Genomic DNA, 25,819 nt, shown 5'->3' with positions numbered 1-25,819 from the left:
CCATGATTACAAGTTATTTCTGTTGATGCAAGTAAACCATGAAACTGGAAGTGAAAACAAATCATTTTGCTCCGAAGCCATTAAGGACATTACGTGCAGACATTACAGTAATTGATGCATACACTCGTGATCTTGATTAACTACTATTTTCGACCAAATGATAACTTCCCCGGAGCAAATTTCATGAAATCTCGGTAGGACACAGGCAGGGTGAGATCGACTGACCTGGATGACGAAGGAGCGGTGAAGAAAGTATCGCAAATAGGTGACATACATTTGTAGTACTAGTCATAATCAAGCAAACCACTTGTAATGGTTTATATATCTCACAAGTATGTAACATGTTCCACCATTGATTTTGCTACATTGCACAGCTACAAAGGCTTTACGAATGGATGAAAGCGGAGTGAAGGATCATAATACATTCATGTAAATAAAAATTAATATTTTGAGAAAAAAGAAGAAGAAAGATTGTGCTCACTCCACATGTCTTCTGAAACTGGTCAAATATAGTCTATGCACAAGTGTATTGTATCTACATGTAAGTAGGCTCATTACAAATATTCAAAATATCATGGCTCAGCTTTTGTTTTATGTGGTAATATCCCCCGCCCCACCCCCCCCCCCCCCCACGAAATGCAATATGATATTTAAGACATTGAATATCAAAGAGCATTGTTTTGATCAAAAGATTACGATTAAAAACTTTACCAGGCAAGTAAAAACTTCTGATGACTGATGGGGTAAATCAAACAGTCCTTATGACAGGGAGTGAAGCAAAGATAAATTTCTTGAGCGTTAACCATGTCACCTGGTGGAAATGTGCATGTCTCAGTCAGACGGTCATAACATTCATGACATTTGACAAACTACACAGGGGTTATAAGGATGGCTCATTCACTTTTAAAAATATGTGGAAAAAAATGTGATGCACATCTACTGGAGTCTATGGGTTAATCGACATAAGTTAAATGCCATAGAAGTTTCTGGATTCACAAAACTGTCATCCACAACACCTAGCCCCCCCCCCCCCCCCCTCCCCCGACCCCTATGCCTGAAGTCTGGATTAGAGCAGGATTAAGCGAGGAAATAAACCTAATTTTTCTCCTCTGAAACGATGGGATGGACCGCGCAGTTTGGCATATTTGCTGTCACTCAGACGAAAATTAGATTCCCCATCTCTTTCCTACTACCCTCCAACTGGCAAAAAACAGTTGGTCAAACCTCCGCTGCAGACTTTCTGCAATCGCGGCAGAAGCACATCATGTTCTTCCCAACTTCGGGAAGCAAACTGCGCTGTCCATCAAAGGCTAATCTTGTTCTTTTACCATGGTCTATGAATGATTGTAATCAAATTACACAGATGAGGCAAGAGATCCACCCAATACAACGTCTCAAATTCATAAAATTGGCCAGATTCTGGACTCTGACAATTTGACAAAATTAGATTGATGGATCAAAAGATACCAAAGAAGCTAATTCGCCTGCAGACTTTATGATTAACTGTCGTTGTAAGAGAAGAACCAATCTCCATCAAAGAGAAAAAAATCTATGTGTCTACGTCAAACTGATCCCTATTAATGTTATGGCTCATCAGGATGGAGTTAAACACTATTCCATGAGGTTTAAATACCCATATGATGTGTGATATTTGTCACATATGACATCAAACTTTTACCTTGAATTTTGGCAACAAAACTTTGTGATGTCACAAGCTACATTGTACCTCTTTTCTACAGAAAACTCACAAAACAAAAGAGGAAGCCTCACATTAAATTTGGGAGTGCTTGCTATGACTACCTTTGACAATACCAAGAAATAAACCTAGGGGGAAAAAAACCCTGCTCATCATTCAAGGCAAAATGGGTAACATACGCTATTGACAATGTCATTTTTACCTTGAATGTCACTCCTCAAAAACCCTGTGATGAGTACAATCTTACACAAGTACACCTGGTTATGATAGTCCATGCTGGTTCATGTAGAGGAGCATGTTAAATAACATACATGTACCTAAACCTGGCAAAAGCTTTTGAGATATATTTGTCTGATTTTGCCAAAACTGTCAATGACTGATTGCTCTTGTTTCATTACATCGATTCAATACATTTGTTACTCCTGAATATGTTCTCCTGTGGCACCATTTGTTTGTTTATTTTTTAAGTTTGTTAAAATTTTTGTTAATCCTATTTTAGTCAATTTCACCTCAGACTCTTCTTGAGGAAACAAGAAATAGACCGCCCCCCCCAAAAAAAAAAATCTCTTTCTTTCACTATCTCATTAATTGCAAGCAGAAGTAGATTGCTGGATTGCTCATGTCGAAGCCTGCATCTGGGACTTTATGAAAGAGAGCTACCTGAAACTCGATGATGGAACATTTGGATCAAAACAGCAGCTTGCAAAGTTCAAAACTGTGCAGCAAACAGCATCGAAATGATGATGTCAATCAGTCTTTTGTTATGGCTTGGGTCTGCAAGAATCTTCAGGCTATTGAAGGAGGCAGACTTAACCAGAAGAAGAAGAAGAAACCGGGTGCAAGCATGAATAGCAACAATAGTGCTGACAGATGTTTGGGCCAGGTGAGGTCGTTTAGAACCAGTTTCCATGGCGATGAATAGCTACACTGTATGACATCACACTTTGGTACTCTCATACAGGTTGAAACATTTCACACATGTTGTGCCGAACAGTCCATGATGAGTACATGCAGAGCATTGCATTGTGGGTCTAGGTGAAGGAAGGGCCAGAGACAACATCACAGTTACTGGAATCTAAAGAAATGAAACAAGACACTTCCTGAATATCCCCATTACTGTCTCAACGAAGCATATTACTAAACCAGGGGGAATTACCGAGGATTAAAGTGGACTTACTGCACTGTTGCATATATCACACTATGAAGGACACTACATACCTCTCCTGGAGGGACATTCTGCCCACAGAGATCGGACTGCCAGCAGGGATCGGACATCCCCCTGTGGGGAATACTGGCTGACCAAAAGGTTTCTTGAGGTCAATGGTGAGGGGTGACTACTGGTCAGAGCGTACCAGTTATCACCGTGACCACAGGAGCTTCGGTCCTATGGGAGCTTATTCCAGAGGGATATGCTGCTTCTGGGAAAGGAAATTGGGATCACGATTAGATTCTATTCGTTGATCCGTCCCGCCGTCCGCAACGGCGTACATATTCATGTGTTAGATGGAACTCCTGAATCACCTCTCTGTGCGGATTTGCTCATACCCTCTCACACTGACGGGTCATAATCTCTACTCTTCTGTATCAAATCCATGCCAGGTGACCGTGTCTCACCGGCCGAAAAAAGGGAACCCTGGTGTGGTAACTGTCAACAGAATATACTGCGAGTCTGCTTTGGTAGATGAAAACCAGTGCCCCACACCGACAAGGGGGACCATTGATTTTATCAACCATCAGTCCACAGCACCTACTGGGTTCCTTGGTGCTACTAGGTGCCATGGGTTGGGCCAATGTGATCAGCAGAAACAAGGGAGCCCACAAAGGTACATTGTTGTATCCCTCAAATCACAGGAAAGGCATGGTGTCATGATGAACACCTGGATGTCAGCAAAGAGGAAACTGGCCGACACAGTTGGAGAGAACAACTTCCCTCTTTGACACACGATGACCAACTTCACATCAATTATCCTGTCATATGAGTGTCCGAAGAAATGACCCCATGCATGCAATCATTATTGTCCAAGCAGGGGGGGGGGGTGGTGGGTGGGAGTGGGATGCTAACAGTCCTTTTGGGCAGTGTCTCGGTGATATGAAATGTGCAAGCAAATTGTTTTAGTGGTGGCTATGTAGGGATAAATCTGAGAGTGTACCTGTGATGGTAGGCTCTGTCTGTAGTCATGCCACTGTTTGAGTGAAATTTTGATAATGCGACTACAACTTCTTCTACCAACCCGAGTTGCATCTTTCATAAAACAAGTGCTACAGCTGATGAAAGCTCAAGCCCACCCAAAAATATTAGTTTGTGTGAACAGAAGCTGGAAAAATTAGATTAGTGAAAGCTTGGGGATATTCTGATCAAAACTAAGGAAAGTTGAGATTTTATTTTATCTTTTTTGAAGCTGTGGTCAATAAAACTCAAATTGGCAATTCTGTGATGTCACATACGAGCTCACCTAAAATTTTGATCTATAGTATGAAATAGGATATTTTCTTTTTTCACTGAACAAAAATTTCAAATCGTACATGCTCTCTTTATACAATCATTGTAAAATTTTTTTCTATTTACCCCCTGCTTTAAAAAAATATATTCAATCATCAATACAGTGCACTCCCATTGTAACAAACACAGTTATAACTAAATTCCAGCTACAAAGAAGTAAAAAAAGACCGCAAGATTTTCCACTCTATGTATTTCTATTGTTTATTTGTTTGTTTATGACAAAATTTAGATATAACGAAAGAAAACAACCGGTCCCAAAGACTTATTTATAATGGGAGTCCACTGTAATAATAAAAAAGAAGATTGGAATTTCATGCATAGGGCAAATGGGAGGTGAGGTCACCATGCGACAGTGTGCATCACAGGGTTGTCAATTTCTGTTTAATTGGCAACAGCATCAAAACGTAAATGCTTTCCTATCTTTAATCCAAAGTTGATCAAACGTTCACTACCCTGTTCCTCTCATTTTTCTGGTTCTATTCAACAATCTAGGAGGTGGACTCCCCCCTTTAACTATCAAAGGTAATTCGACAGGAGATAGGAAATTGAACGCTGTAAAGGTCAGAGTTCAGCTCCTCTCATCTTGGAGTCTCGTCTTCTCCTTACCGACTTGATTGCACTCCTGGGAGCAAACTTGAAGCTGTACATGTGGACCTTGAAGTTCTTGCACCGGATCTCGATCAGCTTGGCGTTACTGGACCACCCCGAGCCCGGAAGCATCTGTCTCTTCTTACCTGAGCTGACTACTCTCCGGGAGAGAAGGGCGAGAGAGAAGATTAAACAAGAATATCATGACAGAAGAAAGTTATACAAAGGGGTGCAACAATAATCATGATAATGGCTGATGACAATGATGATGATGATGATGATGATGATGATGATGATGATGATGATGATGATGACTGATGACAATGATAATGATGATGTCGATGATGATGATGATGATGATGATAATGATGATAATGATAATAATATGATAATGATACTGAAAATAGTGATAATGATAATAAAGAATAACTGTAACTTTCAAGAAAGCAGTGACAAGAATAATGCATCAGTTATTTAGGGCACAGTATACACATTTTTTTTGCATTGTAAAATTCACCTTACATACATAGGGCACTTCATATGAACAAATTTAGGTAATGAAATCATGAAATAGAGCTGTACCAAAATACAGTATACACATTTAAAAAAAAATGATGAAGTTATTGTTTTTGATAATCATAATTTTCTGCCAGAAAGCTAAGGCAGAGTGAGTTGTGCTGAGAACAAAATCATTTCAGCTTTAATAATTGCAGACAAAGGTTGCAACAAATATCAACATTTTGGTGTACTTTGAGTACCAAGCCTGTACATCTGCTGGGCATGAGAGTTAGCACCACCTTACACTACAGCCCCCTTACAAGCACAGACCACTATAAATTGCTCTTATCTACATGAAAGTGCACTCAGCTCTATTTATACTTCACACAGTGAAAGTGAGAGGACATTTTTTTTCCCCTATCATCGTTTAACGAAAAGGTTTCCCTCCCTGCTAGGTGTCCGATAATGATCAAAAGATAAAACTATCTAATATACAAAGTACCTCTGTCGTACGTCAGCACAAAGGGTTGCCAAGACTAACCACCCATCGCTCTCTGTTTCGTTGGGCAACTCCGTCATTAATGGGAATTTATCAAGCATCCTTTTGGAGGGGTGGATGCATGTTTCAGCATTTATGGTGCGAAACCATCGCAGTTTATGGCATTTCAACGACAAAGAGAAACAAAAGACTCACAGTCATTTTCATTGTAGGTCCCTACACTATCCAAATCTCCCGTCATTACAATTTGTTCTGTACACAGTCTCTTTGATCATTTTTCAATGTTGAGATGGCTTTACTGACTGATATCTAAACATACTAATATCTAAACTTTTTTTTCCAAAGTTGATTCTCCCTGTAATAACCTTATAATGCTATATACCTGCGCAACCATGAATTTAAGATTATCTTATGATTGTGACTTAAAAACACAAATCTGGTAGACAACCAAAATTACCAATCTGATTGTATTCACTCATTCTACTATCAGAATGTCTTGTGTGTCACTGCGTGGTTTGGAGAAAATTTCTGTTTAACATCATCGAAAGATACAGAACTGCAGATGGGAGGTGAAAAAGAGTGTGTCAAGTATAATTCCAAGGAAAACATCATGTGGTGTGTGACTGCATCAAGCAACCACTCTAAACTCTGCCCCACCCATACTTACCGGAGGGTGCATTTCCCTCACAGTACAAAATTGTAAGCACTGTGACAATCTTATGTGGATTACTCACAATATCTAGGGCATGAATTGAAAAAAAAAAAAATCCTTTCAAGTAATGGATTGCTCTAGTTTTATGAAACATCATAACAGAGTCTTGATCTAAACTCAGTGAAGCATGAAATTGATGGATGAGTCAGTCATGAAAGAAGTGTGTTTACATATCACATCTTTATCATGCAGAATATCATGAACTTTTGGCCTGTCACAGGGTTGCTGCAGGTGTCCCGCTCAGTTGCAAATCTGTGTGCATAATGCACTGTTCAATGCAATCTCATATTTCTAACATTTCTTGTTTAAATAATCATTTCTTGTCCATTAAAATGCTCAAAATAAAGTTGGCCAAAAGAGGGGCTGACAGGATATTCTGTCTTTAGATAAGCCCTGAAAGAAATTATCTTTGGTCTGCAATCCTGTATTAAAGAAGATCATGTTTTTTCAACTTTACATGCTTTTATTCATTGATATGCAACAATGGGTCCATTCTATTCCCTTTGATGGACACTACCCATGAGTCATGAGTCATAAAATCTGTCTTCTTTTCACTGCAAACCTCCATCCCTATTTGCCTTCTTCGTGTGAAATGCCCAAATTGATGCGCACTCCTGCTACTGAATAGTGCACTGCAATGATAACAATCGGAGCAGGTCTTTGTTCTAAGAATAGACAGTCGACACACAATCAGCCGTATCAGTGATGAGCGAATTAAGAACATGCTAAGTGACATGCAAAGAGACAGACCGACAAAACTGACAGAAAAATGGAAAGAAAAAGAAACATACAAAGAGAGATAAGCAGATAGAGAAAGAAAGAGACAGGCAGGGAAAGACAGAAAAAGATAAAGATCAACCTTAGATGGAAAGATAGACATAGACAGAGATAAAAAAGAAAGAGAATATGTATAGATAGAGAAAGATAGAGACACATAGAAAGGTAGAGATCAATGATGGAGACACACAGACAGACAGACGAAGATAAAATGATAAAAAGAAAGAGATGAGCATATAAAGAAATATAGAGACATACAGACAGATGGACTGAAAAAAAGAGGAGAAAAAGATAAAGAGAGACAAAGATATAAAGAAAGAAAGAGATAGAAAGATCAAGAGAGAGATAGACAAATAGAGAAAGATAGATACATACAGACTAAAAAAGATAGAAAGATCATGACAGAAAGACAGAAAGACAGAGATAGAAAGATCAAGGGAGAAACAGACATTTAGAGAAAAATAGAGACACACAGACTAAAAATGAAAGAGAGAAAAATCACAACAGAAAGACAGAAAGATAGAGATAGAAAGATCAAGAGATAGACATATAGAGAAAGATAGAGACACACAGACTGAAAATGAAAGAGAGAAAGATCAAGACAAAAAAGACAGAAAGATAGAGAAAGACACAAAAAGATTAAAAGAGAGATAGAGAAATAGAGAGAGATAGACAGATCGATAAAGAGAAGAGAGAGGGAGGGAGAGATGGAGCCAGAGAACCAACAAACCTTGGAAGATTTGGCTGACAGCTGTGAGAGGGATGTCATTTTCCTTGAATAAATGATTCCGGTGATCCAACTCAATCTGCAATTGAAAACAGAGACAATGCCAGGATTTCATCAGTCTCCAGCCAACCAAATTCACCACTTCATGCACCCTTTGCAGAATATAAAGCAAAGGGGTTCACATCATTTATTGCAATGCAGAGATAAATGTTACTAGAACTCTAATAGACTTCCATTTTATATGCTGCACACAGATCTCTCATGTGACATTTCATTTCCCCATGTGTGATCCTTACAAACATATTGAATGTTTCCTTATAACTCTTTCATAAATGCTTTGAACGACTTTTACATATTTTATGCTCACTGACAGAGAATACATGTACATGGTACTTCATGATGTCACATGAAATGCAAATTTACAACTATACACTAAATGCTGACTTTGGTATCGCCTAAAGTATTACATCAGCTACAACGACAGACATTTCTCTTCTTAATTCACTTTCTAATCCAACTCTGCAACGAAGACTATTTGATTTATTCCGTAAAGAATCTCTTTTTTGCGTCCCCAGTAGTTCTGTATCTTGTATGCACTGTTAAACATTCATGGTTCATATTGTTATTTTTATGGAGGAGAAAATTTTGTGTTAGATCTGATCTGCATGACCTCAATATGATTTACATAATGCATGTCTTATAAACATCTCCTCGCACTGCAGAAACTCACAAGAAAAACACCCGCTAGGGCTGAAATTAAATGAAATGATGAGATCATGAGGTTAATGCTCTCCCCCCCCCCCCAAAAAAAAAAAAAAAAAAAAAAAATTTCTTTGGGTTTTTCTACACATCCATCTGCAAATAATTCCCGGGTGTCTACGGAAACTGAAAGTGTACCCAAACATCATTCAACATTGTCTCAGAGAAAATGTCTCATTTCACAGCAATCAGCAATAGGAGTACAGTCATCCTCTTAGAACAGTTTGGAAAGAAGGAAATTTGACATGAGGTGAACCCTACTTTGAGGAAGTCTAATCAAATGTGAAGTGATGAGGTAACTTTGTTTTCAGTCAGTTGAGGTCTACGTATTCCCTTGAGTGACACACAACACAGACAATTCATCCACAAAGGGTTCGATGACCACATGTTTGTCCTGCAAGGCACGTTCACGACATCTCTTTCATACAATAGTATGACATCAATTTTATCAACTCTGGTTACTCTATGTTGTCACGACTGTGATCATCATCATGATTATCATTATGATGATGATGGTGATGATTACAATCACTGTTCTTGTCATACTTATATTTGAATTATCATCATCAACATAATCAAAACTATACAATATCATTGTCAGACTGATCATTACAATCATCACTATGCTCAACATTGCCATTTTCATTCAAATTAATAAATATAGTGTAGCTAAGGAAACTGAATAAACTGGCATTCCACAGAGAAGTATCTCAGCTTAATGAGTAAAACTATATAAGAAAAAGAGGTCACTCTTTTACTTCCTACTTCCTGTGTGTATGACGTAGTAAAAGACATGTGTACCATACAGAACATCACGTAAACACTTTTTGACTGTTTTCCAGAGAATTCAGTACTCATCGTTCCACTTCAGGCTAAAAGTACATACAGTGTTAATAGATTCTTCATCATACGAGGTCTCTGTTTTAGGGGCTTGAGTCATTGTGACCTGTAGCTTTCTTGGCACCATCAAGATTGGCCGAGGCTATATATGCGACGACTTGAGTCATGGCATGAAAACTTGCACTACAGTCTGCTTCAAATATTGTTTGGGGCAAAAGCACAGCTCCGCCCTTTCAGTTCCTGGGATTTGTTTTGTTTTGATTTGTTTTGCTTTGGCTTGGCCTTTTTTTTTGTTTTGTTTTTAATACAGAAGATATCATCTTCAAATCATCAAATTGGCACTTTCAAATATCACTTCATACAAAGGCTGCACAAATCTACTAGAAAAACTGGTTAATTCATCAAATCTGCATAAAACAATAAGGAAATTCCTTCGAATATATGCCACTCTGAAACAGACACGGTAAATTAAATCTACTAAAATGTGTTGCCAATCTATCAATTAGCAATTGCAGATCTAGCAAAGTCAGAGGCTTTCATAAATTCTGCAACTGAAACAACAATCATATGCATTTCTACCTTTAAAATGAAGCACTTTCAATAAGTATCATAATTTGTGATAAAAATGTATACAAATTTAACAGCAAACCACAGAACTGTGTGTTACGAATATTGCTGGGTTCAAGAACTTTTTCACACATTGTCACGAACTATTTTCTATGCCACTTAAGAGCTCCAATCCACTGGTGGTCAAATGTACTCTGGTGGTTGCATCATTATCACAGCATGCTAAGTATACACACTGAAAGAGAAACTGAGTTTTAATGTGCAAAAGAGAAACATATTTCGAAGGCCTTAGGCTTCTGTATGAGGCCATTATCAACTGTAGGACTTGAACACAGGTTTCATATGTCACAAATTATATTTTGCCTTGTTTTACTTTCTAGAGGTACTGAAGCTTGGGCATCTCCTCGTCATGTTCTTATACAGAACTGTACTACTACTGTTGGTTCAGAACAAGAGAAGCATTTGACTCCAAGACTCGTGCTATGTTATGCAGGTCTGCTTTCCAAGATTACAACTCTTATCATGTTTTAACATTATGTAGTGTTCATGAATGCACAGTGGAGCCTTTTCCTGCATGAGTATTCACTTTGCATATCTAATGACAACTGCAGCATAAGTATTTAATATACACACGTATGATCATTATGAATTCATCTATATGCTCTAGGTTAGAATCCCATGAACCTCTTTGTAGTGTGTGAACAGATTGAACATCGTTCCTTAAACTGAGACTTTAATCACAATTAAATCCATCCACCATTATATTAAAATTGATTTCTTTTCTTTTTTTTTTTAGTCAACAATCATGACTACCAGTTATGGGCTCTTTTGCGTGCGATCACAAAATCACTGAGCATAGCCTTTATATTCATTTAAATATAGACAAATTTTGAGTCAAGGCTGCGTCCATGCCGAGGAGTATAAAGACACTACACGTGTACCTTCATGTGGGGGCCCCCTTAACGGAATAAGAACAAACAGGTCTGGAATTGAGAACTACATAAGAGTCTGCTATAAAGCCTTCACTGATTCCAAAAGTACTCTCTAAAAAAAAATTGAGTGAAAATATTCACTCTTAAAGGAGTGAATACAAAAAAAGAGTGAATTTAGAGTGAATTTGGAATGAAAATGTTAATTTTCACTTGTTTTAGAGTGACCTCAGGGATCACTCCAAAATCTTCGAGTGATCCCTGAGGTCACTCCAAAATGAGTGAAAATGAAAATTTTCACTTAAATTTCACTCCAATTTCACTCTAAATTCACTCTTTTTTGTATTCACTCCTTTAAGAGTGAATATTTTCACTCGATTTTTTTAGAGAGTAGAGCAAGGTTAACTCTGCCTGTATCACTGATGTCCTATTCGTAGAAAATACCAACAGGCACTTTGAGGAAGTGGGAGTGATCAGGTTAAAGAGTAGTGCTCTGCCGGAGACTCACTCAGGTGTGAACAGGAGACTTTCTAGAATGTGAACTGGAGAGCAAAACTTGATTTTCCCCATTTTAATCTGAATCCAAATCCTACTGTTATGAGCTACTGAACTGATCCCAGTGAATCCAATGTCTGTCCATTTGTGTGGTTGGGTCCTTCTCCTGGGAGCTTAGCATACTTCTGAGATGTTCTGGAAAAGCTTTGCAAAGGCAACTTCTGTACTTTTCCCAATCTTTCTACTTTACTAGCCAATAGAGTGTTTGACCAGGTCAGCCTCCTTATACCATAAGTAGCCTACCTTCCAGTCTGCTAATTTTATATCTAAGAGAAATGGGCAATGCAGACCATTAAGAATAGCTTTATTTTGAAAACTGGTATTCAAAATACAGTTATACTTTATGTATACTTGTAACATCCTTACCTAGAACTATGAAAAACACAAGACCACATGACCAATCACATGATATGCTATGATACCAACTCTTACTAGAGTGGCGAACGTCATGGTAACGACAACAATCCAGCTTCCTGATTAGCTGTTGCTACGGGAAGTTGCTACTCCAGCCAAACTGACTATCCTATCATTTTTAATGAAATGGGAACCTGGAGTGGTCTCCAGATGCTAGTTTGCCATCAGCATCACATTAAAGTTTGTGTCCTACAATATAATCCTGATATTCGTACTATCCAGATCAGAGACTAACTGTTGTGCTAGGCGCAGACTCCTCATCTAAAGTCTCATACATTTGTACATCTACTTGTTCTGGGAGTTTTAAGACCATGCCACATTAATCAGCATTAGTGTTAAGGGATCACTCTGGTATGTGTATGATGTTTTATCTCAATTCTCTTAAACAATGAAAAGGAATGTTGAATTACTTCAAGGATGCTTGTTGGAGAAGAAAGGCCTAGAGTGCATTCAGATATAAATTCAACCTGTTGAAGACTAGTCCTGAGTATACTCGGGTGGGTGTCTATGGTAAATACATGTTATAGCAAAATTAGCCCGTCCTCAATGGCTTAAAGCTGATTTACAGTGTATGCAGCCAACTTGCCAAAGGTACTGACCAGCACGACTGCTCTACTAAAATAAATTGTCCCTGCTAATAACTGATGAATGTTTTGAGACAGCACTTACAATATAGGTTTGCAAAGATGCCAACGACCTTGTAACTATGCTACCCTATGTCTCCTTTAATCTATATGATTTTTGTCTTTACTTTTCTTAATATTTGTACTACAGTCCTACTGTACAATTCCAAGTATTGTACTATAATCTATCGTACTACAAATTGTAGATTGCACTACAGATATATCATGTATAATATGCATACGCTTTGACGTAGATAATTCATATGACAACTCCTTGTTATAGATTGTTACACTGCATTGAAAATTGAATGCAGAAATAAAATTGAAATGAACTGAGTTGAACTGAATGTTATGTCTCTTAACTACATGACTGACAGCCATAAGAAACTCCACTTCTGAGGACGGTTTTATGATTCCCTTTTTTCACTGATGTACCATTACTTACATAGCAACTTCTCAGGAAATACTGGGAAGGTAAAAATCTATACAAGGTTTTTGATGGCAGCGTGAATGCTCTATTTTATCATTATTACTGCTACTTACCACATGCTGTGCGGGTCTGTTGGCGGTGACGAAGCTGATTTTGAAGTTTGTACAGAATAGGGATCCCGAGATGCCCCTGTTGAGTCCATTGTAGGAGTCAAACTTGAGGACATTTGGGGTGTGGCTGATGATGATCTCACCTGTAGATGGGAAAGACAAGATAATCACAGGTGGTATCAATGAAAGGAAATTACACAGACTCATTGATATGTATCATTGTGAGCACGGGAGAATGATGCCAATGCACGCAATTCGAGGAAGATGTGCCCGGGAGAACAACTGGCGAGGCCCATAAGTATAACACGTACCTCACATACCTTCACGTCATTACCTCGGTCACCTCTTCCTTGAATCACATGCATTCACGTCGTTCTCCTGCGCATGCAATGGTAACATGTATGGTACAATGTGTCAGGTTCATACTGTTTTAACACTGCCGACTACCATGAGTCAACTTGGTGAACGAGACTTTCTCCAGTAGTTCTGGTTTTTACAAGTGAGCAAATACAAGTAGGGCTGTCAGTGTCAGTAAGGTAGTTGATCTTATTTTGTGCTTTTGCAAGAAATTTACCTTCCCAAGTCCAGCCTGAGAATCAGTACAGGACTAGTATCAATTCCCATCAGGAAATATCCCCATGTACCCTTTCCCTACCATGTTAGAGAATTCCTTTACTGTCCAGCACCACAATCTCTGTGCTCTGGAAAGAGTCCAAATGCATTTGCCATAATACATCCACAATAGCTGCAAGTTCAAGTACCCCGGTATTCAAATAAACATGTCTACATCCTTCTGAAAGGTACATATGAAATTAGAAAATTAGAGCAAGAGGTCAACTTTCCAGCAACCTTTCATTTTCATTAATTTCTTTCCTTTGGTAAAGGTGTGGGAGGGAGGGCGCACGTTTGGGATTCCATGCAAAATGCTGATTACTACAGTTATGATGCTGCTTGTGAAAGGTGTTGGGTTTGTTTTTATTTAGTATGAAAAAAAAAATGTCATGACATGAAGATGAGGGATGATCTATTTTGATATCATCATTAGTTCATATCACTTTGTATCCTGTGTCCTGACTTGTGAGCTTAGGATCAATGGAATGACAGCAGTCAAAAAGCTTGGATAAGTAAGGGTGTGTATTAACACCTGTGACACTTGTTTGCGTTCATACATTTCCTATATTTACTCGACACTTTAAATAACTTTAAATACTTCCAGAACATAAATAGGCTTGTGGATCACAAGCAGTAAAATTAATGCTAATTCAATAAAGCGTGACTAATTTTAGAAAGTCTGCCACAGGCTACGGCTGCAGCGATCTGGATTTTGGGTGGTGCTCACATGTTTAAGAACAGCGGATTGGCCAGGTATGAATCAGTTGGTCCCACCGGCATTAGGTGTCCGCCCCTCTCCGACACTGTATGCCATCCATGGGTACAACCAATGACCCTAATGGGTTCATTCACATTTGAATTACTGTGGTATTGAATCCTATGGTGATCCATTGGCACCATTCTCACTACTGAAATGCAGGGCTGCACACTAAAATATTTTTTCTAATACTGTTCCAACCTGTCTGTCAGACCAGTAGTATACCCAGTTTTTTTCCATTTTTTACTGTTCCATTCATGAAGAAGTTACTGGTCCGACAATGATATAATTTACTGGTCAGGGACCACCGGACCAGTGCCAGTGTGCAGCATTGCAAAATGCCATGGCAATAGATACCACGGTATATTCTCTTGGTACCTTCTTTATTCATGAAATACCACGGCATTTCTGGCCCCAAATTACATCTCTCTGAGGTAAGCACTACATATGAGCAGATGTGAAATGCAACATGCCACCATGTGATACACCTTCACATTTTAATAATAGGGAGCTTTAGATTTTAGACGCGCGGACGTTCAGAGGGAAAAAACATGTTCTGAGCGTGCGCAAAAGCGCGCGTCCAGTCGATCTATTTTTAGCTTGCGTCGCCCGAGTTTTTCACTACGCATACTGGGCTGTTTCTACGTCCGCACAGTTTGCGACGTAGTGAACTACTTCCTGCACCGATCATATGGGGGCGCAATTTTATTTTTTATACGTTGCGTCCCATTTATACGTTGCGTCCCAGCGTAATCTAAAGCTACTTTTCAGCACGACGCAGGGGAGAGGAGAACGTCCAGCGCACTCGTCGTCTCAAACGTCCACGCGTCAAAATCTAAAGCTCCCTAATGTAATCACAAAAAGCATGGGAGGAAGACAGGAAGTGCATCTGGCTACATGAGAAATATACAGCTGTACAATAACTGGTATTTTGTGCAGTGATTCACTCTAAATGCTGTGTCTATTTTTCATGCAATGTTTAGATTACCACCCTGAGTACACAGAAATATGCATTTGGCGGTGCATTTTGTGATGTAATTTGCATTCACAAGTCTGCTATAAATTAATGAGTGAAAGTGCCATGTCCAGAATTACTGAGCAAAAAACAAAACAAAAACATGGCATTTCACTGTAATTGTGATAGCACCTATAGATAGATTAATCAAAGAAAAGGTATATAGTATACAATGTAACTAATCACTGAAATGCAAAACATAAATATACTGACAAGAATAACCATCATCTCGTTCGCAAGTTGTGACCTCTTAAAAACAATCACAGCATCTGACCTCTTCCATTAACCTGAACTATGAAACCAAACTAAAAATTGATCTTGAGAGCAAAGCAGTACTGACAGCAGCAGATAAATATTCTCCCATGTAGTATTTATATTAAACTTCACAGAAACCAATCACTAGCTGGTCAAAAAAAAAAAAAAAAAAAGGTTTTCGTTTCCAACCCTATTAAACACATTATAGGTATCTACCCACTTAACCGGACAAGCCCCTGAGTGCTGTGGAAGTAGAGGAATTTCTGGGACAGAGATGGCAGACTCAGAGAGAGGTTGCTCATTCAAAAAAAAATCAAGTTACATGTGAGTTGCCTAAAGTTGCTTTGCAGCAGTATAAAAATTGTGGGCAATGATTAAAGAGTAGATATTTTATTCAGTCATAACATATATTGGGCTTTTTTAAAATCCTTGTCAGAATCAGATGCTAGTCTTTTTGTTTCAGATTGTTTCAGATTGTTTCAAATGATGACATGAAAAAAAAAAAAGTTGTTGGTGGAGTCACTTCAAAAGTGTGTTTTGTTTTTTTCAATGTTGCTGTTCTTTTTTACGGAAATAACTCCTTTACATTGACTAGTTGATGACCCTTTTGAAGACAAGCTTCAACACAGGCCTGATGAGTTATTAGGCTTTGCATTTTAGACAAATGCAGAGACCACTTCCTAGAGACACCTAGAGAGGCATGACAACGGTACTCCAAATATTTTCCTCAACAAACTCATGAAAATCTTACCCGGATAGAGAGTGAGATCTGATGAGGACGAAAACGACGTGTCAAACATGGCCAGAGATAAATCCTCTTAAAATACTCCAATCTCCAGAGGGACTAGCACTTTCGGACCAGATGGATTCGCGATTCCAGACATAAGAAGGGGATGCAAAGGGTCTCTTTCCACAAAATCTCATGCGTTATTAAGCCAGACAGGAGGTACTATCCAAGAGTTCTATCCCCAGTGACAACCTGAACCAGACTGACTTGCTTCCTGAGGCGTAGCTAGATCTAATATCGAACTGTTCTTCCCTGGCATTCTCATTTCACGGTCACTTGTGTGAATCTATCACGAGAGGGCACTAGACCAATAACTGCGTCTGCACGGATTCACCCAGACTCGTAGCTTGATTTCGCAGCTGAGCTCACCACAGAGTGCCCTTTGACAGCTAGGGCAGTCCTGTGGGATTCCACACAGGAAGTGGGCCAGGAAGTGGCATGGTGGACCTGATCCAGGGGATGAACATTCCACTATTACAAACTGACCTCGACACCAACAATGTTTTGATGACTTGCAATAGACCTTTTGGGCATCCATAGTACTGCTCTCATACACTGTAGTGTTCAACCAGTAACAATATAAAATTTGGGTTGCAAACCAGATTACAACCAAAATTTTGAAACTTTTATAGACAGATTTTGTAGTACTTCTCTGTTTATTTCAATAAATTGTGGCTGAGGCTAAAAAGGAGTACACACAGTAGTACATTGGAAATATGAGATTTTCTCTCTGATCAGCATTTGGAAGTACAAAGACATTTTCCAGGTGGTGGAAAGAACTTCTGAAAAAGGGAAGATCGTGGACAAGAAGACTGTCTTTGCACTTGCAGATTTGAAATACAAGAACAATATTTTTCCAACAGTCACAAACAGCAAGCCATCTAGATCTTTGCTGTCATTTTATAGGTCCCACACCTGTAGATATATTGGACCAGTACGAGCCCCATCTCTTTCTTTTTTATCAAAGAAACTAAAACAAACCTGGAAAAAAATCCTAAGATTAAATACATATACATGCCTGTTAAAAACTACTTTAATTGAGTAGACAGAGAATCCCTTAAACAAAATACATGTACCTTCCCACCTTATTTGGAGACTGGGCACACTTTCTTTTAAATCTAGAGTGGGGGGGGGGGGGGGGCAGCTGCATTTGCTTCAATGTAGATTGGTCAGAAAACACAATTTCTATGTGAGGAAAGCACAGCCTTTCTTGGAGGATCTCTGGGCAGAGCTTGAGCTAAAAGAAAAAGAACAAAAAAAGAAAATAACTAGAAATGTCGCTATGGCGACTGATGCCTCCGCCTTAATGCATGATTCTCCCAATAGGCGTATAGTACATTGTCTTCACAATGTGTGATCCATGACATTTTCACATAACTGGCAAAATATTGAAATGACAGGTTTGTCAGAAATGTCTTGAACTGTGTTTGCCATAATTTTCTAAGAGTGCAGGTATACATATTTGGAGAATTTTGGGGAAGTTTATGCATTGAGTAATTTCAAAGGTATGAAGAAAGAGTGTGATAACGGTACAAAATATATATTTTTATTGGGGGGGGGGCATTGAAACCTGGCCTTTGACCTTTAACCTTTGACCTTCAGGCTGGAAATTTCCTGGAGAATCTCCATTAGGTAATGCATGTACTAAGTTTTGAAACTAATAATGCAAGCATTGCATATACTAGTATATGGGGGAAATAGTAAAATTTTGAGTTGACCTTGACCTTGACCCCTGACTATTGACCCATGACCCCTAAATTCCATAGAGAATCCCTGCCAGACAGTACATGCGTATGTACCAAGTTCCATGAAAATACATCGAACCATTTGCGAGAAAAGTGATATTGCAACATTTTCACCTAACCTTTGACCTTTTGACCTTTGACCTTATGACATGAAACTCTCATTGGAGAATCTTTATGCAGTAGTACATGTCCACACCAAGTTTCAAGAAAATACCTTCGGGCATTGCATAGATATGGGGAAAATTGCAACATTTGTAGAATTTGACCTTGACCTTTTGACCTTTGACCTCTTGCCAATGTCACTAAAATCTACTCAACTAATTGTCCCATCATACATCATCCTTGGACCAAGTTTGGTGAAAGCTGCTTCATCCAGTTTTGGGTTATCACGTAAACAGATAAATTTTAGGATTTGACCTTGATCTTTGACCTTTGACCTCTGTCTGATTTCACTGACAAACTAATCAATTAATTGTCCCATCATACATCATCCTCCAACAAAGTTTGGTGAAATTTGCTCTATCCAGTCTTGAGTTATCGCGTAAACGGATAAAATTTCATGATTTGACCTTGACCTTTGACCTTTGACCTTTAGCCGATTTCACCAAAAATCTTATCAACTAATTGCCCCATCATACTTCATACTTGGACCAAGTTTGGTAAAATTCCAGTAAATATTACTCAAGTTATCGCGTAAACGAAAGCGGACGGACGTACGGACGGACGGACAACCTGAAAACATAATGCCTCCGGCACCACTTCGTGGCGGAGGCATAAAAATATAAACCCTTGGAAACTTCAGGACTGGAGTGAAAGAAGCTACAAATCATGTACTCTACATATGAAACACAAAAGACCACAGAAAGAATCTTTGTCTTTTTCTATGACTTTTTAATTACTTTTTCTTTTTTTTTTGGGGGGGGATGTATTTTTTAAAGGGTGTGTACAGTTCTGGTCGAGGTGAGGATTTAGCTTTTAACGTTTTGCGAGATATTCAGAAACCACTCTATATGGCTTGTCAAAGAGCATGTTATTCTAAGGGGTGTCAAAAGTTTATTTGATGAAAATCGGTTTTGAAATTGCTGAGATATCCAAAAACAAGGTGAAACAAAGAGATCCTAATAAAGTTGTGGCCTGTCGCCTTTGATTATTATCACTTTTTGGGATATCTCAGCCATTTGAAAACCAATTTTCATCAAATAAATGTTGAATTCTTCTTGAAATTATGTGCTCTTTCATATTTCATAAGAGGTTTCTCATTATCTCACTTAAAGGGGACCTCCAGATGATTTTCAGACTTTTACATTTGAACAACTATAAATCAGTTAAACTGAGTACAGAGTTTCAGAATTTATAGTGATTGGGATGAGCAAATGAGAATGTTTTCAAAAATTTATAACAAATTGCAAAGAACAAGGATGATGACATGGCAGCCTCACCATAAGAATGCATGAGTTGGGGCTCAAGGAAGCAGAACAAAAGAAGAAGGCATGCATAGATTCTTCACAGGTGAACTTGTTGAGCAAGTGGCATTGTAATTGAATTGCACTGCTACATTTCTGAAATATAATATGAGGCTCTGATGTCATCGACACTGTTCAGTGTAATTTGTTTAAGATTTTCAATTTATTGGTTTCTCTGCTTAAGGACCACAAAAAATTCCACGAATCTATACATGGAGCTGTTGATTTATGTACTACATGATGTGAAATTATGAAAATCGTCCCGAATGTCCCTTTAAGAATGTTCAAAACATGAATCCCCACCTCAAACAGTACTGTACAGTCCCTTTAACAAACATGTATCTACGGAGTAGGTGTTTTATAAGACAAACTGCCATTTGAAGCTAGCAAGGTTAGACTAAGTAACCAATGTAAGAACCCATCTTTGCTGCTAATTAGGATTATTTACAGACCGTGAGAGACCAATAATGTCACACGTATTGGATGACCTTTGTACAGTCCAGTATCCTGCCCAGGCATGGGTGCTGCAGTTCGATTGCATGTTGTGAGTATTATCACTTCTCACTACAGACACTATGCAAAACTTTGGCTCCTGGAATAAGACTGCCTGTCATGACAGAGGGCGCCCTTCTCTTGCCATGTTCCAGACCCTATATTTCAGACTATACCACAAGACACAGATTGACCAATTCCATTTCAGACAGAGCTGTGCATAATGCAGAATGCACTTTTCCTGTTATTCTTCTGCAGAGTATTTCACACATAATTGCCATAATGTTGTAATTGTGATACTTTAATGAGTGTGCAATAATGGTAGTTGCTATTAAAGGACAAGCTCACCTTCATATACATGTGGATTGACTGAAGGCAACAATATTAGTAGAACACATCAGTGAAAATTTGGTGAAAATCGGACAATCCGTTCAAAAGTCATGAATTTTTAAAGTTTTGGTGTTGGAATCACTGGATGAGGAGACTGCTACAGCTAGTATAGAGTGTATGATGTCACATGCGTACAACGATATAAGGAAAATAAAAAGAGAATTTCACAAATAAAGTGCACATTTCTTCAACTTGTTACTGACGTATGTTAAGGATAATATTATTCCCCCTGCCTTCTGAAAGAGAGAAGTCGAGTGTTCTTTTGTTATGCGAGAAAAATGGAAATACAATGTGTATGTTGAATTTTCTGTATTCTTTCTTTATATTGTTGTACACATGTGACATCACAAGCTATAGTAGTCTTTTCATCCAGCCATAACTGAGCAGAAACTTCAAAAATTCACAACTTTTGAACAGATTGTCCAATTTTCCTCAAACTCTCACTGATGTGCCATACTGATATTGCTGCATTCACTCCATCCACATGTCTGTGAAGGTGAACTTGTCCTTTAAATGCTGGGTGCAAGTAGTAAACTCAGCAGACACTGAAACTTCCTACATTCTAATATGAACCAGTTGAAGACTGTTTGATTTTGTTGCTAGCAACCATTTTCCACCAACCCAGCTGGAGCACACTGGGGATTCATCTTGACAAGGTTAACTAGAAAAGCACTCTGAGAGCACAGACCTCAGCCAAGCAGCTACTTTCCACCGAGGAGATTTTTCTCCTCTCCACCCCGGGGAAAAGCTCTTTGGGCTCTTCCATGGAGATCAGCGATTTGCCCGATTTCCCAATATAGGAGCCTTTGTTATGTCATAAACCCTCAGCTACACGGCGCGCCTTGCCCTAGCAGAAACTAGAGCACGCACTTTAGTGCGCGCATGCAAACCTCAAATACGCACAGCCTGAACTCCAAAGTTTGTTGACCCTACCTGCCAAAATATCAAAAATCCTTCATAAATTCCCCAAAAATTCTCGGATCACTACCAAAAGTAAATCGTTTTGTTACTTGTGTCATTCTCAAAATTTCCTGCAAGTTTCATCCCAATCCGTTGACTACTTTTTGAGTTATTTTGCACACGGACAAATGAACGAACACACAAACCAACGGCAACGAAACATAACCTCCTCCCTTGGCGGAGGTAATAATTAATAAAGCTGCAAATAGTATTATCAATGATCTTTGACATAAACTGGGATGTGCCAAGTCCATCAAGAGGAAATTTTTGAGAGACACTACGGGAGATCAATAGAACAAATACAAGTTGGTCTCCATCTGCAATGAAAGACAAACAATGATGCATTATTATGCAAAATTCATCTCTCCATGTTTTCTTTAGATTGAAAGGATAATAAATATATACACTAATCATATCTACATGTATAATGGATCTGACTCAAAATAACATTCCTTCAACACAGAGAATAAAAAGACTGTGAAAATTGAATACCGTTTTCAGTAACTCATGCATTTTTGGCCCGCTCCTGGTCCGAGCTAAATTAGCCCGCGCCAAACATGAAAAATTGCGTTCAGTTACTATATCAGAGCCGCGCTACTTTTATGATGACCCATTCATAAACTCTGTCAAGTAAGGGATAACTGCCATGGTATTAACTGAACACCTCATGGACAGAGTGGAAGTGCATTTTCGCTCGATATTTGATGTGTATGTCGCGCACTTGCGAGCTGAGCAGCGTAAGCTGTGACCTTTGACCGTGAAAGGAATTTTGGCCCGCCCTGGCGCTGCTATTGTTCATAAACTCTTGGCCCCCACCCATTCATAAACTCAAAATTTTCAGCTTGGTCCGCTCCTGGTCCGAGCCAAGAGGGTTACTGAAAGGGGTATTAATTAATGCAATTTGAAAATCCATCCAAGAGTTCTCATTTTCTTAAATTTTTGACAAAATTTCCTGAAATCCTTACTCCACCTCATGAGTTGGTAACTTTGTTACCCCTCCTTTGGCTTTCTACATTGATTTGCGATAATTTTCATTATTCTAGATGCAAGTACAGACTTTACATGTATGTAGCTCTAAATTGCACTAATGGCTCGCTACAGATTGAAATGCCAAATTTGAGTCCAAGCAATTGATAACATGTGAGTAAAACATAAAATAAGAGGTAGAGTGTAGAACTTTCTAATGTTTTGCTGACGTTACGAGGGGTGTCTCAATGAAAATGTATGGGTCCTTGTCGCAGTGTCTTGTCAGGCTACAAGTAGCTCTCCCCCAAGACTTACTACATGCAGTGACCAAAGGCAAACCAGAGTCTGATGACCAAAGTAATCTAACACATTTTGTATACATTGACAATTAAAATGAAGCACGAAATATAGGGGAAGAACCTTGTATATGCTGGAAAACAAAACATGAAATGTTTAATTTGATGCACTGTTCGACTGGTAACCAATGCAATAACTTCAAAGCAGGTGCGATGTGCTTGTATATTTCTTCATGAGAACAACATTTAGTAACTTTTGGCGTTGAGCCAATTTTATTTTTGAAAGAAAAGTGTAATACAAAAGCACACTTCCCAAATCCAGGTGGGATGGTATTAGCACATGTGCTAGTTTCAGATGGAAAAGCCCAGATTTGGCAATTGGTACCTTTCAGATTTGCATACACCTGTTCCTGACAAGAAATAAAGATAATGCCAAGATTCTTACAAGACTGAGACTTCAATGAGAGTATCAGAAATCACAACAAACTTAATAACTATTTGACCCAAATGAACTATGGAACTGAATAATAAGGGCTCTTTAAATAATTTTCACATTCAATTTAAAGGAATGTAAACTTGACCAACCAGCAATATTACAATGTATAATGTACAAATGCAAACTTCCATGTTTCTATAAAAAGGCATTATCTGCATAAAAAGTAAAATATTTGCCATAAAAATAACACGTGTCATAAATATTATATGGCACAGGAGTCATTTTGCCATGTGAATGATGTTGAGCATACATTAATCAACACAACTCAACATGCACTTGCACTGCATCTGGGTCTTAAAGGGGGAATGGGGTTCATGGAGAAGTCACGCTAACTTTCGAATTTGTTGATTATAATGTTCACATGACTTGAAATTAACAAGTGCTTTGTGTATAGAGCAAAAACCATTAAAAAAAATCTTACAAATCATTTAAATCTTTATCTAAAATTTAAGGACTGCTAACTTTCAAGTCTGTCTATACGGGGCTTAACTACAAGCTATCATTGAAGTGTAAAACTTCAAATGATCTTTAAGATTGACAATGCCGTGTGAACCTAACTATTGCAAAATTGAAACTTCAGACTTTCAGGAAGTTTTCAAGCATCTCGGTCACAGCCATCGGTAAGTTCCTCCTTGGCATAATCATCACCATTTCAACGTTAATCATATGTTTTGAATGGTATGCAATTCAAAAGATTGTTCCTCATTCCAAATGTTGACATCAGGAACAGGCAAATTGAGCTTTTCTTCTAAAAATGAAAAATACACCTGACAGTTGCACAGAAAAATAAACTTAATGTCACATAAAGTCAGATATTCAGCCACAAAACAGATATCCCCTGTGCAGTTTTTGATAACTGTCTGACATTGATGATTTTGTGCATGGTGTATAAAAGAAAGAAAACAATATCAGAAACAAAGGAAGAATACATCTATAATGATGACTCAATGAAGGTCTCAAGGGTGTATGGGACTAATGTTTCCGATTCCTCACTACAATTACAGCACATCCGAGAGAGAAACACACAAGTATATTGATCACAATTTCACAGCATGCCTCTCCAGGTCAATAACATTGTACGGTACTCATAAACTCATCATATTCTACTTTGCAGTTGACAGACTTTGGATCAAAGTCCATTCAAAACACAACCTGGCAACATCCCCATGTACTGTAAATGTAAAACAAGATTCAAATGCTTTTGATGGACCGTTTTAAAGTACACTGAGGCTTCAACTGAAAATACAGGTCAGTGTTTTACGAAAACCCTTATAAAAGTTTGACTTTAATTTGGAGAGTAAACTCAATTGGACAGAACAGTATTATCTATTAAGATTTGACAAAAAAAAAATACATGAAATGTAAAGAAATTAAGGTTTAAAATGCTAAATAGCAAAACAGTGATGTACTGTGGGTTACAAAGCAAATGTGAGAGAATGAAAGGCTGATCAATGTAGTTTCATCCAACAACTCTTCTCTGAGTTCTTACCTTAATGGTGAATATTTTTTATGAACTGCAAATTCTTAAGTGTACAAAATTTTAAAATTCTACAACTACAACTGTCTGACTTTAATCATAGCATAGAAATGCTATAAGTCATCAAGAATGATATGATACAAAGCCTTGTTGTCTAGCATACCGTCTTGATCAATATGTCAAACAAGGAAATTTAGTGCAAATTCATGCATTTAATCAAAAGAGTTACGGGAGGTGGCAAAATAATTTTAAACATCATGTTATTGTACTAACACATACAACTGTAATATGTGAATGTGAAACTACCTTACAGTCCAATTCAAAAGAAAATTGTATCTATTTGTAAAGTTCTGGATACACACACAATATACGTAATATCAAAAATCAAGAAAAAACTTCCAGAATGGAAGTATTCAGGAAACAAAGTAAAAAAGAAAAGATGAGTAGCGATGAAGCATACACTTTTTTCCAGACAATTATGCGTCCATTTTGAGTTCTACAATGCACAAATCTCTGTCCTTTGACATTGTGGCTTGCCATATGCTTGCTGCACTTAGTCTGGGTTTCCTGTAGTAGTCCATTGTAGACCAGCTATGTTCCAGACCTTTGTAAAAAGTCCAGGGTCATGGGCTGTGGAATCCATGTAGTGCGGTTGCTATAACCTTTGAGGGAAAGGCAATAACTAAAGGTACCCTGGCATCGAAAAACCACAAGGTATAGTAAATGGGCATTGCACATACACACTAAATATCACATCACGAACAGCAGTCATAAAGCGCTGTGTACACAAGGTGTACCTTGGCAAGTATGCAGTACTTTGCCCCGTGCTGTGATATATTTCCTCTACATAACCCTGTCCTTCTATGATGGGCTCATCATGTACA

The 25,819-nt window shown here is 38.3% G+C and overlaps 1 protein-coding gene across 1 annotated transcript in view; it reads right to left on the bottom strand.

The window, feature by feature from the left end:
• The window catches only part of LOC140230840 (myotubularin-related protein 10-like), a 95,316-nt gene that overhangs the window by 45,786 nt on the left and 23,711 nt on the right, over nt 1–25,819 (bottom strand). The window contains exons 3-5 of the mRNA XM_072310985.1: nt 13,228–13,367; nt 8,001–8,076; nt 4,803–4,939 (exon numbers count right to left, since the gene is read on the bottom strand). Coding sequence (XP_072167086.1) covers nt 4,803–4,939; nt 8,001–8,076; nt 13,228–13,367 — 353 coding nt within the window. The remainder of the gene's footprint in view (nt 1–4,802; nt 4,940–8,000; nt 8,077–13,227; nt 13,368–25,819) is intronic.

This window comes from Diadema setosum, chromosome 7, assembly GCF_964275005.1.
Source record: "Diadema setosum chromosome 7, eeDiaSeto1, whole genome shotgun sequence".
NCBI classification, from domain to species: domain Eukaryota; kingdom Metazoa; phylum Echinodermata; class Echinoidea; order Diadematoida; family Diadematidae; genus Diadema; species Diadema setosum.
The sequence above is the reverse complement of the archived record's forward strand: the minus strand, read 5'-3'. Positions and strand labels throughout refer to the sequence as shown.